At 41.7% G+C, this 20,559-nt stretch overlaps 1 protein-coding gene across 1 annotated transcript in view; it reads right to left on the bottom strand.

Annotated features, from left to right (window-relative positions):
- Positions 1-4,199: 4,199 nt before the first annotated feature.
- Positions 4,200-20,559, bottom strand: part of LOC141020305 (calsyntenin-2-like) — a 250,036-nt gene continuing 233,676 nt past the window's right edge. The window contains exons 12-17 of the mRNA XM_073495380.1: positions 20,238-20,449; positions 13,382-13,552; positions 13,039-13,184; positions 11,333-11,456; positions 4,636-4,820; positions 4,200-4,421 (exon numbers count right to left, since the gene is read on the bottom strand). Coding sequence (XP_073351481.1) covers positions 4,200-4,421; positions 4,636-4,820; positions 11,333-11,456; positions 13,039-13,184; positions 13,382-13,552; positions 20,238-20,449 — 1,060 coding nt within the window. The remainder of the gene's footprint in view (positions 4,422-4,635; positions 4,821-11,332; positions 11,457-13,038; positions 13,185-13,381; positions 13,553-20,237; positions 20,450-20,559) is intronic.

The raw sequence follows: 20,559 nt of genomic DNA, 5'->3' as shown, positions 1-20,559 counted from the left end.
AGCAGTTCAGAGAGTAGATGCTTGACTGAATTCAATTAAATTAAAGTCTTTCGAGGAAAATTCAGAAATTGCCCGCAGTGTTGAGTTAAATCAAATACTGCTGCAAACAGACTGTGTAAAAACAATATCAGGATAGAAAATTTTAGTTTTCTTTTTCCCCGATGAGTTTATAAACCACGGTCAGGTGTTAATGATTTTCACTTAACAGTATTTCTGTTATAATGTACCCACTGAAGGTATTTTCATCTCCACAAATATACAAAACAAAACTGTGCTTTCTGCATAAATAATTAGAATCTGATTGCACACATTTTTCCACACTAACTGCAGTTTTTCCACTTTTTTAATAAGATTCCAAACTTTCATCATCAGATAATGGACAAAAGATGGAATTAGCTATGCGTATAATGCAATATTAGCTCGAACACACACACACACACATACACACCACACGACTGTGCACCATCACACAAGTACGAGACCCACCGCTAGATTCCAAAACAAGTTTTTATTGGCCAATTTACAGAAAGTGCTGTAGTGACCATTCCAAAGGAAAACAGACCAAAGAGTCCAGAGAAAAAAAAATAAAAAAACAAAAAAACTTTTACACATTATACAAGGTTTCCATGTTAATTTCACCGTCCTCCTCTTCTAAAACAAACGTCAGGACAACATTAGGGATCGGGCCGATGCAAAATCCACCAAAGGGTCCGGGGGGAGGAGGGTGCAAGGAAGGGAGGTGACGTCACAAGACTGGGTGTCACAGTAGATGAGGAAAAACTCTTAAACAACATATGAGATCTTTACATGAACATAGAGCTACAGTATACACATACAGTAGGTTCTCCCAGCTACACCCACAGGACGGCTGTCAGAGGTTCACCGGGTTACAGGAGGAAACTTTCCAGTGTTTGTGACTTTAACCAAACGTTGATTTATCTGTGGCTGACCGTACTATCAGACACGTCACATGTGACAAAACTCTCTGTTGTTTGTGGATTGTTTTGCTATCGAACATTACAGACAGACTGGGTTCAGGATGGCCACAGCCAGAGATTAATGCCCTTTCACTTCAAGGTGAGGAAACCTTCGACTGGGTTTTCTGATCGCATCAAATGTGACACTGCCAAAGGCTTCTTTCACTTCTCTCTTTGTCCTTTCAAGTTGCACCAGGCAACTTCACAATAGGTGGCCCCGAGTGCTTTTAAGTGGGATTAATGTAATGTGACATCATCCCTCAAAATAAATGTCTTTCATTAATGCTGCATTTTATTCAAAGGTAAAAGTTTTCTTGGTTGTTCGGTGTGATAGCAGTCTCTTTTATCCAACTAAGAAAAAACAGAAAGGTAAGTTTTCTCTGCTTTGTGTTTTCAAGATGGGACAGCTCATTATTTTGTGTCAGTGATATTAGGCAGCATTAGCTAGCAGACTTCATTATAAACCATTATAATAACAATGAAAAGAACATGTAATTTAGGAGAAGATGGACATAAAAGTAATGCTTTGTAGCTATAAAGAGCATGCTATGGTGCTGATGTTGACCAGAACGAGGCTTACACATGGACTTGATGTCTGTATCTGACAGACATATTTTGAAAAAGTGCCAAACCAACATTAATAGATTTTTTGGCCGCTTGGGAACAGCCTAACCATTTGAAAACACAACATTTACATTACCAGATACAGTTGATCTGGTGTTTACACTACTATTTAGCTATTTACATCAACATGAGCATTCAGTTCTGTTTCTGTCCACCTGATGAATGAACTCTAAATCATATATTCACTCTACTTTTAGCTAAGTTTTGTTCTCCACCAACTCCTGAGAGAAATATTGAGTTCTTAGGCTGCTAAATGCTCATCTTTGTTCAATGTATTCACTGACTTTAAATATCTGCCATATGGGACTGGGCAGGTAGTGTACAGTTGGTCCATTACAGCTTCTTCTATCATCTGAAAACATTCAAATGCTCTGCAGAGTGAAGGGGAACTGCAGAGTTTGGTGACAATTCTCTGGGTTCATCAATCTGAGGGACACCTTTCATTCGGTTATGTTTTCAGGAAGTTTATCTCACTTTGTTCAACGTTTTGTTTTTCAACATTTTTGTTAAAATAATGAATAACGAATGCATCTTGATGAAAAGAAATCAGGCGTATTTAGGCGGCTTGTAGCTATGAGTGAGTACAATTTGATATGGATCCCAGATGTGGTGAGTAAATCATGGTTAAGCAGTTATAGGTGGCATAACATTGAGAGTGATACAGGACTATCGAGATTGATTTTAGATTGACTGAATTAAAAGGAACTGGCCTTGGCGGAGGTATGCGCTCTACTGAGTACCATTCTGGTTTTACATGTAGTCATTTGATCTGATGCTAATATAAAAATATTTAGTACTGCAACTTTAATTTTCATAATACAGGCTTTCCCACATTACACGTACTTCATTTAATGTTACTTTATTATAGTTATATATTATTTGTTATAGCTATTACTAAAAAAATATGGTGCATTTTTTACATATTTGAGCCTGTGTCCTGCCTCATCTTTAATGCTTTTTGTTGTATTTGATTATGTTTCTAGTCTTTATACCAGTGAAGTTTATTGTTTATATTTGCAGTTACTGTTTTGAGATGTTTTCCAGGGGCCACATGTTCCACTCAAAACATAATCTGTTCACAGTTCTTTAATTAGAAAATTTAAAGGATCATTATCAAATAAAATGTTTGCAATGCTATGTTTAAGAAAACAAACAAAAATCAATATTTGCCTGTATACAACTATCATATGTTAAAGAGTCAAATAATGATATTGGCATGGCCTTAGAAATCCTGTAATGGTCAGTCAGTAGATTTTTCCATCTGTTGACGACCGGCCCCATTTGCACTTTTCCTTGTAGAAAAGTTGGAATTTCTCACTTTTGCAACATCCCTGCAATGCAGCATTAATGACTAGCAGGAGTAGATGTTGGCTTTCATAGTGTTGCGTTCTTTCAATCTGTAGGGACGTCGCTGCTGTCATCACACCTGAGACTAAACTTTCATTTGAGTCTTGCAGGCTATACATGAGTAGTGAGGGGACTCTGTTCTCTGTCACATCCCTGATGTGTGATTTAGATGTATCTTTGCAGGAACATCTTGCCTAGTGCAGCTTCAACAGACCCAGTCACAATAAAGGCAGTGGCACATCCATCCCAACAAACCCGGAGTCTCGCAGTCAGCTGGAATGATCTGAACACAGAGCTAGAAACACACACAGAGGAACTGAGGGGTCCGTTCAGTAAAGACCCCCGGCAGGCTAGCGGTTCAGGAATACGTACGTACATATGAAGAGGTGGCATGTGTGTTGTGTACAGGTGGAGAGGAGGGGGGATTCTGGGTGGAGAAAGTGGTGTTAGGGGATGGGAGTGGGGAAGGGGGGTCACCTACTCACTATTTACAAGAAAGGAGCGTATAAAAATTTACAAGGAGACTCCTCTGTCTTTCCCAAAAACCCAGAACTCAGACCCCTTGGTTAGTTCAACATGACTACACACAGATCGTCTTTTTTTTCGTTTTGTTTTTGAGTACCATTGAAAATATGCTATTTCTGTAAAATCACCTGGCTGTGCCACGTAGGCTAGAATAAAGACTGATAAATAACATGAAGTATACAAACCAAAAATAGTCTGATTCTTTACTCTTGCAACCCAGTTTTTCTTAAATAAAGACTGTTTTGCATTTCCATGGGACATCGGAGATCTCACTGTGGAATCTGACACACTAAACTGAATGTATGGTAGCCGACAAAACAACTTTATTTCACTAAAGGTCGTAGTTGTGGTGTGGGAGGGAGATCGTTTGAGGGGAAACAGCTGTCGGGGATGACCTAAATTTGGTGAGCTGGCCCTTTAAGAAGGATGATAGTCATTTGATTGAGTTTTAGTGTCATATTAGTTCTGATCAGCTGTATAAAACAGGTTTTCTGACAAGGCGGAGGTTAAATCATTGCAGTGTGTTTGTGTGTGTGTGTGTGTGTTTCAGTGTAGTATTCCACTAGGGGGAGATATTACCTCATTTTTTAGAGCCTCAACATCACATAAAGTCTTTTTGTTTCAACCATCTGATTTGAGGTTTCACTATGGACGTGTTGAACAATGTGTGTGTGTGTGTGTGTGTGTGTGTGTGTATGTGCGTGTGAGTGACTGTGAATGTGTGTTTCAGTAAGATATTGTTGTTTTGTCCCAGTTTTGGCCCCTCTTGCTCTGGCGTTGCATCCTGGGTAGCTGCACGTCCACTTCCTCCTCGCTGTCGTCTGACTCAGCGCTGGTGATGTCATCCTCCTCCTCCTCCTCCTCTTCCTCGTCATCCTCCTCCTCCTCTTCCTCCTCCTCCTCTTCCTCACTGGCCTCCTCCTCTGCAGCCTGTGGCCCTGCCAGGTTCTGTTGTGAGAAAATATTCAGAGTTCCGGAAACTAAACGAACAGAAATTTTCCAATAAATCACCATCATTTTTCCTTTAATTCCTGATGTGAAAGCAGAGCATGCACATATCTCCTTTTCTCTTGAGATATTACAGTCACTAATACCTAGTTTCTTTTAATTTCCCCTTATTTCCCTCCCTGACAGCATCCTTCCACACTTTTTTCAATCCTACCTCCATCGGGTTGACTGTGATCGTCAGAGCTGAGTCGTCCCAGGTACCGTCCGCCTCTTTGGCCGTCTCTGCCAGCTTGACCTCCTGCTGGTGGGTCAGGTGGATGCGGTAGATGCCCAGCACCACAACCACCACCAGAGCGGCGATACACATCACAATAACCACGGTGGCAGCGCTCGGCATGCCTGAGAACAAGACGAGAGAGGAGCGAGAGGTGAGAGATATGGAATAGGGAATGTTAGTGGAAAAAGAAGCAGGATAAAGCGATGCAGTCACGCCAAAGTTGCCTCAATAAGTCTCTCCATATGTGCTTAAATGAATCAAATGTTTAGTTAACTGAGAAAGAACTCTCAGCACAAGACTTTAGGAGGTAGAATAGTTTTGGTGGAGCAAACATTTTTGGATTCAGTCTTTTCAAACACTTAAAACGAACCTCCAGTTCAACTCCAATTTACTGTGCACCTGAACCATGAAGTTGGGGTATTTGCAAAAAAAAAAAAAATGGTTCAATTTAGAACAGCAGAGGCTTATATATCCTAAATTACAATCCCTAAAAGTGGCAAGCTCAAAAAAACACTGGATTCTGGACATCCCATAATGCAATTTGATAGCATCTTTCCATCTGAGGCTGTCCCTGCTAACGTCTCTCACACACCACACACCCAGCCTCTTTCCAAGCCCGAGTAATTCTGTGTATTTTCTGCCAGGCTCTGGGTGAGTCACTGTTGTGTTCTCTCATGTTGTTGTATCTGAGGCCTCCTTAACTGTTTTCATAGTTATCTGGTCCCTTGGATATTGAATGCCTTTTGTGATAGCCTATTGATTTTTTTATTTTCTTTCACACATAATTGTACCAGAGGACTTCTTAACCTTTAAATAATATTGCTCTGCTGGTGATTGTGATCTTTAATTATTGTAACGGCCTATTGATTTTCTTATCATGTCATTTTTTGGCAATATTGGTCTGCTTTCACTGTATTCGCCAATCAATACCTCTTCTTCTAGGCGTGCTAGCAGTGTGGCTCTACAGTCAGTCTGTCAGTCAGTCTTTGGTCTAGACTGAAACATCTCAACAACTATTGATGGATTGCCATGAAATGTTGGTCAGATTTTCATACAGTTTCCCCCCTCAGGATGACTTGTAATAACTTTGTTGATCCCCTGACTTTTATTTAGCATCATCATCAAGTAAAAACTTTTACTTGGGGTGGCTGTTAAACAAAAGGTAGAGCGGGTCATTCAATGAGCCGCGGCTTCTGCTGTCAGCATGTCAAAGTGGGCATGATACTGAAGATCAAACTGCTCTCAATGCTCAGGCCAGTGCCTTGCATCAGTGTAGGTCAGAGTTTCCCAAACTTTTTACAGTCCCGTACCCCTTAAGACATTCGATGTCCAGCCACATACCCCCCAACAGCCCCCCACCCCCACACACATATATAGCATATAAAATCCACTTGCACTTGTGCCACAGGTTAATGAGAAGGTGAGCTTAACAGGAGGCACGTAGCCCTGCAATGTTTGGCTGAATTTGAGAGAGTCTGAGTCTTAAATCGTTTTCCACGCACAGTCTGTGCCTGTATTTCGTTTTCATGCTTGCCAGAGCCGAGAACCCACTCTCACATGAGTACGTGGTGGCAAAGGGCTTCAAAGTCTTTACAGCCTGATTGGCCAGTGCAGGGTACTCTGTGTGGAGTCCTATCCAGAAATCTGGCAAAGGCTTTTTGATTGAATTCAATTTTCATGGATCCACTTGTTGCAACTTCAATGAGGCTCTCCAGTTCAGATGCTGGTAAGGCAGCAGGCACATCAGAATAGGGGTGAGGAATCCAACTGCCCGCAGTCGCGCAGCCAGCCACTGAGGTGCGCTGTTACGTCGAGTATCACACCGTCTGTCACATCGAGTTGATTTGCAAACGAAAAAAGTGTCACCCAAATAAGCTAGTCGTGTGAGAAACTCCTCGTCGTACAAATGGTCAGACATGTGAGTATGATCCATCAATAAAATCTTAAGCTCATCTTTCAACTCAAAGAAACGTGTCAATACTTTTCCTCTTAATAACCAGCACATGTCGGTGTGCAGTAGCCTAATAACGTCTCATGGTCGCTACCCATTTCACTGCATAATGCAGTAAATATGCAAGGGTTCAAGGGCCTGGCTTTCAAAAAGTCCACCATTTTCACTGCAGTATCAAAAAATGTCCTTCAAGTTGGCAGGCATCCCCCCCTGACGTAGGGGGTACGCATACCCCAGTTTGGGAATACTGGGCGTAGGTGAATGGGTGAATGTCAGGGAAACTGTAAAATTGTGCTTTCAATGAAAAAACTCTAACAATGAATTCAATTTACTATATATAAGCAGGACTGACCAGTAGTTTGGTTTATGACCGGTGTTTGGGTAGTAACTCCAAAAAAGTAATGTATTACACATTACTCTTCACTTTTTTAAAAAAGTAATGCATTACTTTATCTTTTTACTCCCTGTAGGAAGTCATTTGTTACACTACTCATGACGTTCATCACCTGCGATGCATTGTCATGTAATTGCTAATTAAGAATTTAATGTTTGTAACGTTAAACCTTACAAATGCCCACATATCAGGCCTATCATAATGAGGACATACACAAGATATTCTATGCTCTTTCATAACGTAATGCCACAAAGCCGACAGAAGAGTTGATGAAAACAGCCCAAATAGCCCTTCACAGAAAAATGTTTGGCGCAGTAACAGCCTTGAAATAAGCCTATCAATATGTAACACAATAAAAGGTTGGCTTTCCTCACATTGCCTAGTACAAATATTTTTTGCCTAAAGATGGTATCAATATCAATTATTAAAATAACAGAGATTGGCATGACATGATAATGACAGACTTTAAAGGACAAAAACATGTTTAAATGTCATATGAACTGACCATTTTACGGGCCAAACACACTAAAACAAAAACACTTGAGTCTCTCGCTCACCAAACCATGGCCTTATAGTAGACTAGCCTAGCTTATTTAACATGTTTATCACTAAAGCAGTGGATATCTGTCATGAGGACTCTCTCAAATTGTTTGATCGCCGACTCTGAGTCAAGTCACGAGACAGCCCAGGCTGAAGAACCTCTCAACAGGCGCAATCGACGGCATTGCTGTGTTAAATTTCAAATATCGGTAGAGGCGATTGTTGCATGAGCGTACAATGAAAAAGAGTGTTGAGGATCTTTTTCTATCTGTCCATTATGAAGAAAATTGAAGAATGTATGTGACACAAGTACAGGAATAAATGTAGGATTAGTAACTGTGAATGTTTCTTTGTGACATGTTATCCCCGACACTGTTTATGACCACAAACCTGCAAAATTAATGGTTCACGTGACGGACACTGGCCCAAAACACTTTTCCCCGTCCACAAAAATTACAATTGGAGTGGCTGTAAAACAATTATTATTTAGACATTTAGACATATTATTTACAATTAGACATCTTTTTCTCAGTAAATCCATGTTGCATGCCTGTTAGCATGCTAATGTTAGTCACAGCGGTGCTTTAAACCAAATGCTGGCATCACACTGTGTACTAACTTCTCATTAAGGTCTTCTGGCTTAAATGTTCCTAACATACTGTATGTGTCTAAAAGTGATGTTTGACAGAGGGAATCTGGCCTGAAGTTTCAACCCATTCTGCTCCTTTTTCTGTGTTTCAACGAGTGCAGCGTGAAAAAACAAAATCTTAATTTTTTAAAACTTGGCTCAGTTTAACTCTCACGGCTGCCAGTGTACAGAAGAAACAACAATAGTTTGCCTCATGTTTAATCTGTTAGTTGAAGTCCTGCTGGATTGGATTCAGAAAAATAAAATCTAAACAACAAACAAACAGGAGGGATTTATCTTAGCTGCGCTTAAACTACAGATTGTTTCAGATATATTTAACAAAAAAATACTTAAACACATTTAATTTAGGTCTCAGATCAGTACAGGCTTGCAAAGATGTATCATAAGCCCTATTTAGTAGCATAACCATGACACACGTTGAGGGATTTCTCTTGATCTAAAATGTTTATTTCTTCTGCTCTGATCTCCAGCCTACTGAGATAACACGACTTCGCCCCGCCTGCCCTCTCCCTCCACCAGTCCCTGCTGGCGTGTGAGCGTGTGTTTAACGAGAGTGAGACTCACAGAGGACTCTTCAGATGATCATTTGATTCAGTCAAGTTCCCTAGATTTTCACACTAAATCCGCGGCCTTTGATCGTCCGCGCAGTGAAGCTTCATGCAGCCCCCTCGGAGTAACCAGGCTGAGTGTTTTCATGCATGCACACACACGCGCGCACACACACACACACGCGCACACACATTCTGACATTTTCTTCCCGCTTTGTACTCTACATACATGATGATATCATCTGGAACATTCACATGTGCCACAAACACAAATCTTATTTTATTTGTGTTATTGCCTTATTTCAAACCAGCCTGCTCCTCTGACCTCCTTTTTAAACACACATGCACACACACACACACACACACACACACACACACACACACACACACACACACACACACACACACACACACACACACACACACACACACACACACCTCCTGACTCTCTGGGCTGTTAACAGCACTGGCCACTGAACTCTCCAGGACTCTAAGTAGAATCCATTAGCGTTTGATGAATAATTAAATGTGGTGTGGTAGATTAAGACCAATGTCTCTCTGCTCACCACGTTCTCTTTACTTCAGATGACTCGTATGCATCATATGAGAGGGGGGAGAGTTTACACTGCTTCCTATTACTGAGGACCTCAGTGTGAGAGCAGCAGCCTGATGAACAGAATGATAAACAAACTAGAAAGCAACACCAGAGCACTCCCTGGGAATCTATATATTTTTATGCCACGATGGAGGGCAGACGTGAAAACTCTTCACTGGAATTTTTTAATTTTTTTTTTTTTTTACAGCTGAGTCTAATGCCCAGCACTTCTCCCTCAGTCTGTGAGAATTTCCATGCACCCATTACTGTTTTCTTAAAGGGGAATTGTCGTTTTTTACAACCTGGACCTTATTTCTAGCATAAAATACGATCATGTACTCACCCAGATAACTCTGGTGTCATTTGGAGTCGTTCGGACGAAATTAATAAAAACAAACTACAGGTAAACAAGCCGGCTGTTGCGGGTGTGCGCGGCGCTCAGAGATGACATCATCCAGGTCAGAGGTTAGTAGGTCAACCTACAGACCCCGGATGTTGATAACAGGCAACCCCAGACTCAGAGGGGAAGTCACTAGCGTATCATAACAAAATATTGGTGAAATGAACTAGTTTCGCGGCAGATAATGCGTTATATAGAGGCTGCACTTCGGTGCCCCAATCACTCGCATTATATGGATATACGTGGCGCTCCACTGGATCTAATTTCGGCAAAACAACTCCAAATGACAGCAAAGTTATCTGGGTGAGTAAATGATCGTATTTTATACTAGAAATAAGGTCCAGGTTTTAAAAAACGGAATTCCCCTTTAAGCCCTCTTATATATTTTTCCCACATTTATATTTCTAATAATATGACAGGTTGTTGCTAAAGTAAAATCTGGACGATTGAGGTTTCTATTAGAGTAGAGCAACACAAACATATATATGCAATAGGCGGACTGCAGTCTTAATTGAAAAAAAAAAAAAACCCAAAACAATATTCCATCCATATTAGGAACAAAATTTCACTTGAGAGTGACACATCGCTCTCACATCACCTCACCTGCAGTTAGACACAGGGAGGGGCTCAGGTTGTAAATGTGAAATGGCACCTTCTAAAATATTCGGTGCACAGAAAAAGAAGTGTGATGGTGAAAAGTGGGAAGAGGAGAATCAGATATTCTGCCCATTTGGCCTACTTTAATCTTTTTGGGCAGCTAAAAATAGTTTAGGGGGTTGTGATGATGATGTACAAATTATTATTCGGTCAAGGCTCTATAATATAAGACGTGTTAACGTTTAATGTTAATATAAGAGAACGATATCCACCTGACAGGATGTGGTATATGGCTTCCATCTGCCTCTACACTTAAGCTCTTGGATGCTGTGTATCACTCTGCTCTCAGGTTTATTGCTGGTGATGTTTATAACACCCATCATTGCATCCTGTATAAAAAAAAGTTGCGTGGTCCTCTCTGTCTGAGAGATGTGATGTGCATTTGTGTTTGTTTGTCTTCCTCTTCTTGGGGAGTTGCCACTTTTGCCACTTTGGTCCACTGAACCACATACTGTAAGACTCGGGCCGATGACCAGCTGTTATCATAAGTTCCTTGAGTTTGTACTGAGCTTGGCGGATCTACTTTTAGTTTCTAAGCCCCGAACCTCTTGGAACTCTTTACAGAGCACCTTAAAAATGAACACTTTGTTACCTCTTGGTGCATTCAAATCCTTAATCAAAAATCATACTGTCTCTGTTTTTACCGTTTTTAATTGATTTGTTTTTGTATCTTGTTTTCATGTTTATACACTTGTTTTAATTGTTTTCTTTCTTTTTAATCAACATCATTATAAACAAAGACAATCTCTAGATGATTTTTGAGTTTAAATAAAGCTAGTGAAATAGAATGAATAAATACGCCTGGATATAGGACAAATGAAATAAGAAAAATCAAATGAATCTAGTGCAAAGAAGACGAAAAAGAAACTGAATACATTAAACTAATGCACGTTCTCTTACCTGAGCTGTGGCTGGGGTACAGGTCATGGATCAAGGATGGATGGTGGACCACTTGCATGTACTGAGGCGGGGCTACCATGTGATTGACATGTTCTCCAGCTTCTGAACTGTGCAGGACGCTCACCTGGTTGGGCACAGATGGAGTAAAGTGCTGATATTAGAAGGTAGAGTGATCACATTGTTATCCGTCCAGTCCCAGTGCCTCTCGTCTATACGCCTGAACTTGCCTTGACTCATACAAATGATGTATTCCAGACAGGATAAAGTATAGATTTCAGAGAGAAGCCAGGAAAGTGAATGTATTTATGCCTATCGGGGAACACGGTCAGCTCAATACAGGAAGGTAAAATGTAAACTAGATTGATCGACACTCTCCAAGGTTTAAACTATGTCTGGTGAAACATTTTGTTCCCTGCAAGTAAACACCAGAGTGTGTATGAATAAGTCAAGCAGACCAGGGACAGAAGCAAAGCACGGTTAGCTAACACATTGAGCTGATTTTGACATTTATCATCAAGTATGAACAACGTGTCACAGGTGGAGTGTATGAATGTTTCACTGTAAAACAGTTCAGGGTCTGTTTAGCTAAAATACTCGGTGTTGCAGTTTATTTTATGTCAGTGTCAGTGTGCCTAGCTGCTGATGGGAGTGTGCACCGAACTCTAAAGAACATTTTACAACGATGGAAGAATTTGAAGGGCACCTTCACATTCACACGTTTGGTAATCAACACATTTTTGTCACACAGTTTTCATTAAATCGAGTGTGAGTATGGGATTGCATTTTAAGACAAGTTGAAGGCTTTTCATTTGTCATGCTTCAGTTGCTATTTTTCCAAAAGATGTTTTGCCACTGAGTATGTAAGTGATGCTCCTGGAGTGCCCACTGTGGGTCATTTTTAAAATTTCGGTGAAATTTCAAGTGTTGCCAGACACCTGAGCTGAGTCAGCTCACTTACTCTGCCAGTTCAAGCACTTTGGTCCAGTTTTGTTGTAAGAAGGAGCTTTGTCTCTAGTGACACCTTGCTCTTACTATTGCTGACTATCAGAAGCGATATTAATGATTTTTTAAAATATGCAAAACATCATCTATTGTTTGAGAGCTGCTTGTCAGCCCGAGGGTCTTACACTGCAGTGCCTGGAGCACGTGTCTTGAAGCACAGGTGGGTGGGTTGGATCTGCCATCTTAACTACCACCATGACTAAAGTAGAAAACACAAGGATAACTGAATGACACGCTCATATGGTCTTAAAATATCAGTTTTATCATCTTGCTGTCGGCAGGACTGCATTTAACTTTTATTTTCATCAGCGATTAATTCACAGGCTTTCTTCTCGATGAATTAGTTAGATGTTCCATCTGTAAAATGTCAGAAAATAATTGCAGTGTTTTTCCTGAAGCTGAGGTGACACATTTAATCTTTAAATTGCTTGTTTTTCAACAAACAGTCCTAAAGATACTCAGTTGACTATCATATGTGATATTAACAGCAAATCTGGTGTTGGTGTTCTGGCTTGGATAAAGACTAAAATAATAAACTGATAGTCAAAATTGTTGCCAATTAATTTCATGTATATATATATATATATGTATACAGTATATGTGTATGTGTATGTGTATGTGTGTATATATGTATATCCACTCTAAAAACCTGTATCATATAGTGATAAATCTGTGTCACTATGCAGGCTGTAGGTCACACTGACCTCCAGGTTGAACTCATTACTGGTGTATCGTCCATTGAGCTCCGAGCAGGTGAGGCGAAACCTTCTCTCTGTTAGTTGTTCGGGCTGCCAGTTGTAGTAACGCACCTGTCGGATCACCTGCTCATAGTTGGACATTGAGTCCACACCTGTGGAAAGAAGCAGAGGGTCGTTATGGTTGTTACATGAAGAAAAAAGATGAGGTGAAAGCTGGAAGACAGAAACACCAGAGGCTGACAGGTAGTGGTTACAACAGCAGCAGTGGACTAGGCTTTGCTATCATGGTAACCAACTGGCTGAGAACACACTGCATGTAGCTTTGGGTGTGGGTACCATAGTAACCTACCATAAATGGACATGCCAGAGGTGGAGTTGGTGGCGTCGAGGTGTTTTCCGAGCAGAGCGCTGCGCTGCAGTTGGAGGGACTCCTGCTCCGGCCTCAGCTCCTCCCCCAGCACCAGGACATCACAGTAGTCCAAGTTATGAATAATCTCCTCCAGCACCCCGGGTCGATGTGCTACACAGACACACACAGACACACACACACACATTGCTGTAATTTGCCTTCTTTGATGCTCATACCAGAGAACTACCAGAGAATATCAGTTTGCCCTCACCTCATTTTGTTATTCAAGGCTGTTGGCAATGAAACTTGTATTTCGGGTCATTTTCTATTTTCGGTTTTAAAATATGTTCTCGCTCCTAATGAGCTGTGCTGAAATTCTCTTGGAAACACATCTTTAGCCACCTCAGGGGGGGTAATAAAAGAGTTAGTTAAGAGTTTTTGAAGTGGGGTTGTATGAGGCTCTTATCCATAGTCGATGTATTACCTACAGTAGATGGAGGTCGACACCCCCCCCCCCCCCGGGCTGGAGAAGCAGTTATTGTTTTACAAATCGTTTGTGTTATTGTGTGTCTTTGGTATTTAAAGTCACACAACAACACAAACTATCCGTTTTCAGCAGTGGTAGACCAGCAGCTCCTGTGTTTTGGGGTGTAACATTTTTTGTCAAAGGAGTCTGGTGGCTTTCTAAATACAGAATAAACACACAGATTTTCTTAGATGGGCTTTTTTATGTGGCTAAAATGTGTTTTTTCTTCTGCCCACGTCCACAGCAGTACATTGCTTAGCTTCCTACACCAGCTCTCCTGCTGCTTCTCCAAACTAGGGGTGAGCTGACCGCCATTAACTGTAAGGTGATACTCTGACTATGGATAAATCCTTCATACAACCTCACTTAAAAAAACAGAAAACAGGACTAACCTTGTAAGTTCGGCTACCTTTATTCTCACATATTAAAGCACATATACTGTCCATATGCCCAACCTAACTGCTGTTGCCAAGCAAGACCATTTGTGGAAAATAACCCTGAACACTTTGAGGAGCCATAATTCAAAGAGTACAGGACACAACACACCTGCTCCTACTCCCAAACTCCAATTATTCCTCCGCTCTCTGAACACAGACAGCGCCATGAGCTGCTGTGGTAACAAGTCCCCTCAGACAGCTCCCATCACAGCAGTGCTGGGCGGCTGCTGCGTCTCTCCGACAGTCTGCTAAGCACTAGCCTCCACCTCTCGCTGCTACCCAGCCCTCTCCCTCACTGTACGCTCCCTGGGGAGGGAACCGGCTATGCCCATTTAACAGCTTCCCAATGGAGAGAGATGGATATGTGGCGTGTGTGTCTGGAGGGGGTTCTCTGGAGGAACGGCAGCGATGAGGTGGAGAAAAGGGGGAGAGCGAGCAAAACAAGTAGGAGGGAAGTTGTCTTTCCAGAAGATTAGATATGTGTTGCTATTGTTTTTGTGAATGAAGGCTTTGGTGCTCTTTATTATGAGGTTGTTGCTTCAGTGAAAAGTGGCTTGCAGGGAACACTTGCTTTTAAGCCACTGTTATCTTATTGTTGTGGTTGAGCAGCAAGCACAGCCTTCACCCTGCATAAAAATTACCATATAGGCCCACTGTAGGTAGACTATGAGAGTAGGTGGCAACCTATAGTGGCTGTAGTATTTATTATGGCAGGAAAGGAGGAAGTCAAGTGCAGTAGTAGGCTATATAGAGATACAAAGTCTCCGTAGGGAGGAGTACAGGGTGGATGGTTGGATAAAACATGCACAGGAGGCTGCTGTTTGTGTCGACAGTGAGTTATCTTAACTCTTTAATGTAGTTAAGTTACGTCACATACATAATGTACCTTATGTATGTAACATTTTTTACGTACTTTAAGTGAAACATTATTTTAACCCAAACCATTTTGTTTTCCTAAACCTAACCTAACCTAACTGCGACTGTACAAAGATCTGGTACACCTGTTTTGGGAATGTGATATATGTCATTGTGGTAGTCACTGACAGTCCTACTATTCAGTTGTTTAGGTATGAGGGTGTGTTAGCTAGCAAGTTGTACTCAACAGCAGGCAGCTGTTATCTGCAAAAAAGTTGATAAACTGTGAACTACCGGCACCAAACAGCAGACAGACAATGTTAGAGACTAGCCTAGCTGGTGAACACAGTGAAGCATTAGCAGCTAACGAGACAGGCATTTAATGAGGAGTTGATGGAAAACAAAACAGAACGAAAAGATCCTCGCAAATTTAAATTTGTCTGGTAGTCAGACACATAAGTTCAAATGAGTGCTGATGGTGCTCGTTGATGGATGTGTGAGTAAGCAGGTGTTTGCTAACAAAAACTTTTCTGCTTGTTGTTGAATTCGTCTGCCCCCTAGTGGCCAAAAATATCTATAATAAAAAAACAAAATAGTAAAAATTCAACTATTGTCATGTAGCATGGCTGAAGACTGCCATGGATCCCTAAAACTAGCTCTCTGCTGTTGCTGCACATTCGCAGGGAGTCTATGTAGCCTCAACATTTGAATGGAGAACATTCGTCCTCAACTTTAAAAATTAAGTTGAATTTATCGACAATAAAACACACTGTTGCTTGATTCAGTGCACCCACAACTTTGGCTTTAGCTCGCGGTGGCTGATATTAGCAAGCTTTGGGTAGATATTTCTGTGTAGCGTGCTTGATTGACTGTATTGCCCTTCTCTACTTGTGCTCAGCAACAGTACATTTTAGCACATCACAGATAAACATTTTAGTGGTCATCACAGTAAAACCACTGAAATATTAGCAATTAAAACAGCAAGAAGGAAACACAATTTTTTGGAGACACTGTGGTTGTTTCCTGTATTCAGTTCCATTTCACTCACACTCAGTCATGTCGCCTACTGATGATGTCTCTAAAGCAACTACATAAAATAATTAGCATGTGTTCTGCAATCGTGAGATAAACAAGTTACCTGGAGAATTGCGGGAATTGATTTATTAGTATTACAGCCATCAGTGGACAGTGAACAGTGTTCTATTGTTTGCAAACTATTTGTGGTTGCATTTGAGGCTTGGCACAGTAACTTGCTAAATCTGGCGTGTGAGTTGCCTTGCTTGGTGTTAAATGCTGCTTTGACATAAATTAAGAACTAAAAAAAGTGCACCAGCTGGCACAAGCTAGTACACACAAATAGCACTGCCCAAGTGAAGGACTGTCCCAGGAACAGTTTGTGTGATCGTGCGGCAAAAAACGATCTACAGTGTGGGTGGGATTGAAAAAAAAAAAAAAAAAAAAATCAAGCAGGGCTCCCTCGAAAGAATTACAAAGAAAAGGAAAAAAGGGATGGAGAGAGACTGGGAGAACCATTTAGTGCTGGATGGGTGGGAGTAAAGAAACGGAAGCAAAATAAAACAACCCTAAAGCGAAGCAGAAGAGTGCAGAGAGAGAACAGAAGATGACCATGAAAGCAAACGGGTCAAGAATTTAAGGATGATAGAATTGAGAATTGAGAGAAATGATGACATTGGCTTTGAGTAAATGCATCAGAATGAGCCTTGAAAAGAAACCATAGTATGAGATGGAGAGAAGAATGAGGCAGAGCGGAGTAGGCTTAATACAAAGACAAATGAATGACAGAGAGAGACAAAAGGGTGAGGGGCTGATTACCAGGGACCAAAAGAAACTTACTGCATGCCATGCAAAAGAAATATGTGATTTATCTGGGATCCTCTGAGCCTCGAGAGAACACAAAATCTGCTCATTATGGAACTTCATCGTGCCTCCCTCTCCCACACACACTCTTTCTCCTCGTGTCTCTTCTCTCTTTCTTTCCATTTCTGTGTCTTTCTCTGGCTTCCAGCTAATCTCTTTCCCCCAGCTGCAGTCTCAATTTCACCAGCAGAAAGAGCTCCACCGGCTCCTGAAAGCAATGCCACTCTCTGCTCTTCTTCCTTCGCCGCATTACGCACAATGGAGGGCTAAAACCTCCCTCTCGCTCTGCTTATCTGCTCCTAATTGGCTGCGAGCGGCGGGGCCCCGGGGCCGAGTCGGGCCGTTCTTGCCACAGTGGTCAGATCATTGGTACGAGGCTAGAGCCGCCGGGATTTAAATGTCACACTCATTTGCTGCTGGTCAAGGCGGTGCGACCCTGTGAATCGGTCCGGTGGTAGGTGCAGGCCTTACTCAGCAGGAGGGGGTCTGCAGTCTTATGAGGACAGATAGGGGAGTCTGTAACAGACCCGTATGACGCAGAATTGACGCTGCAGGAGGAAATTGACAAGGCCAGCAGAGCTGCATGGAACAAATGGCTCTGGCTTGCACTGTAGATTACTGCTGCTGAGAAAGGGAACTTGTCCTCAGCTGCGTCAGGAGGAGTTACAGTATAGCTGTATGTGCAAACCTGAGGTACAGGAAGACTCTCATGGGATGATTCTTTTCACTACTCCATCACTATTTTAGAGGTAACTACTTTATACTTCAGTTATATGAAAGCTATAGTAAGTGGGTTCTTACTTAACTTACTTACTTAAAAAGTTTTGCTAATCATTTTTAACATATACTCTATTGGAAACAGTACAAAGTAGACAAACTACCACTCTGTGGCATAATAAATCATTTTACTTTCAAAGCCACAGCGAGATAAATATTAAATTTGTCCAACTATTAATCCACTGTCCTCATGATAGCTGTTTATTTATTTCCTCACATATGCCAAAAATTAAAAAAAAAAAAAGTTCTTTAAATTTCAGTCCAATACGGCGCCCATTCAACTGAATGAGAATTGCTTGCCAAGCACTAAAGCCAAAAAAAGTTTTCCAGCTCCCATGTTTGCTTCTTTGTTTTGCTGCCCACTGCACATACTCATTAGTGTTTCCACTCAGCACGTAGACTTTACACTGGGATGACATCACACACATAAAGTTCACTTCTCTAGGCCTCTGGGAACATTTTTACAAATGTAATTCCTTCATAGGTTTAAGTTCATAATACAATGAGCATTTGTTGATGAAGATTTTCTGTCATCCAGGTCATGGTAATACTAAGTGATGTATCGCATTCGACTGGACTTGTTTCTGTCTTCTATAGCCTACGGTATAGCTGAACCACACCAGTGATGGACCTGCTCCAAGCCGGAACCCGCCCCGCCTCCAAGCGGGCTGCGAGGAGGTCTCATAACAGCAGCCGGCTGGTGGCAAGCACCCGTCTCCCCCTCAAATCTCTACTCGACTCATGTCCGTGCAGGAAACCTGAGAGAAAAGTCAGTGTGTTCAGCTCTCAGTACTTTTGTAGCTTCTAACTGAATCTCTTTAGTTTCTCTCCTCCTGTTTGTATCTCAAACATCTGCTGTGTTTTACTGTTTCATCGTGTTCACTACCAGCTGTTTCAGGACTCATGTTTAGTCACTGCTGGTGAAAACACAACATTTCCTGTAACGCTGCTTCATAGTAAAAGCTTTTAAATGACTAAATAACGGGGCTTTTATTGTGAAGAAGTTATAGAACATGAGATGTGTTTGTAACTGAATTAGCGGAGCCACTTTGTTAGCAGGGATTCTTCGATATTACTGCGGGGACTGTTGGGACAAGTGCGTAATTGATTTGAGACATAACTTTACGCAGGTAGCCCAGTTTTGGTGGAAATGCAAAATCCCGTCCGCACCGAGTCAAACCGAGTAGAGCCATGCCGGCAGATGTAATGGAAAAACGGCATTAGATGTGTCCTGTAAATGGTTTTACAGATGTCACACATACATTTAATGTGTTTACATTTCTTTCCCATTAAAGTAATGTGATTGAGGTCTAATCTATTGACTAAACAATGAAAGAAATCCAATCAAATCTGGAGGACTTGATTTCAACCCAGCTTGCACCATCCTACATATCCTGTTTCACTCTAAAATACTGTGTGTCGCATTATATAAGAAGACGACTCTTAACTTCAGTTTTACTGTGACTCAGGTAAAGGATACTTCTTCCACCTCTGGTCCTATCATACTGTATGAGTCACACAAACTACTTTACTGGAGTTTTGATAACCTTTACTCCCTCTGAGCAAGAGAATTTGGCGGCGTGAAAAACACAAGCACAACTTTTGTTTTGCCGAGTTCCCGGTGCGTGCAGGCGTACCAGATGAAAGAAACACTCGCTGCTGCTGATTTGCAGTCTCATGAGGCGTTATGAAATGTTCTGCTTTCTCTGAAGGTTTGTTTTTGATAGCGAGACAGGTGGCACTGCATAGGCTATGGGACTTCATGAATGAGTGAACACACTATCAATATGAAAAAGCGCTGAAATATTTAGTCAAGACAGATTCCTACCTGCAGGGAGGTATGTGTCTCCCACTTTGTGAGCTACACTCAGACTTGTACCTTTGGAGTTTTGAGCTTTTGACTGGGAAAGTAACCTGTGAAGGTACGTTAAGTTAGCCATTTCCTGCAATTTAGATATGATCTGTTGTACCTTCAAAAGGAGCACAAGTAACCAAAATGTACTTTTCAACAAAACAAGCACAAAACACATTGGACGGTACTGAGGAATTCAGTATGCAGCTTCAGGTTTCTTATTTTTCGCTTTTCTCTCCGGTTTGAATTGATGCTGTATATCCCCCCTGCACTGTAGTCCATGCTGAGGCTGGCTGCTGCTGGTAGATGGAAGGAGATTGTGAATTTACAACCAGAACAGGTGAATAATGATGCAATGAGGTGCTGATCCCACACTGGCTTCCCACCTACTGCCGTTTGGATTCGAAGGGTTGCAAAGACTTGATTAAGTTGATACAAGCTCTTGCTTGGTTTAAGTTTGATGGAACCGTTATCTTAAAATGAATGCTTTGGGTTGTACAGATGTTACTAACTTGTATGACAGTCTGATACCTGTGTGATGTGTGGTGGCGTCTGCCCGGGTGACCGTGCTGATGATGTGGAGGTCCTGGAACAGAGCTACACCCCCCGGCGCTCTGATGTCCGAGGCCGGCCGGTTCAGTCTCTCCAATCCGGTGATGGTTATCCTGGGCTCACTGGGCTGCAACACCATCACCACTGCATCGATGTCTGGGATGGTGATACAAGTGTCTTCACCAAAGCACCTGGAAAAGACAGAGAGAGGTGAAGAAAGACAGGAGAGTGAGAGTTGAATGACAGAATGAGACGAGAAAAAAGCAAGCTGACACCGCTCGAGTGGCCTGGTTCTCCTTTC

The sequence above is a fragment of the Pagrus major genome, chromosome 2, assembly GCF_040436345.1.
Source record: "Pagrus major chromosome 2, Pma_NU_1.0".
Classification (NCBI taxonomy): domain Eukaryota; kingdom Metazoa; phylum Chordata; class Actinopteri; order Spariformes; family Sparidae; genus Pagrus; species Pagrus major.
This window is presented reverse-complemented; position numbering and strand designations above follow the sequence as displayed.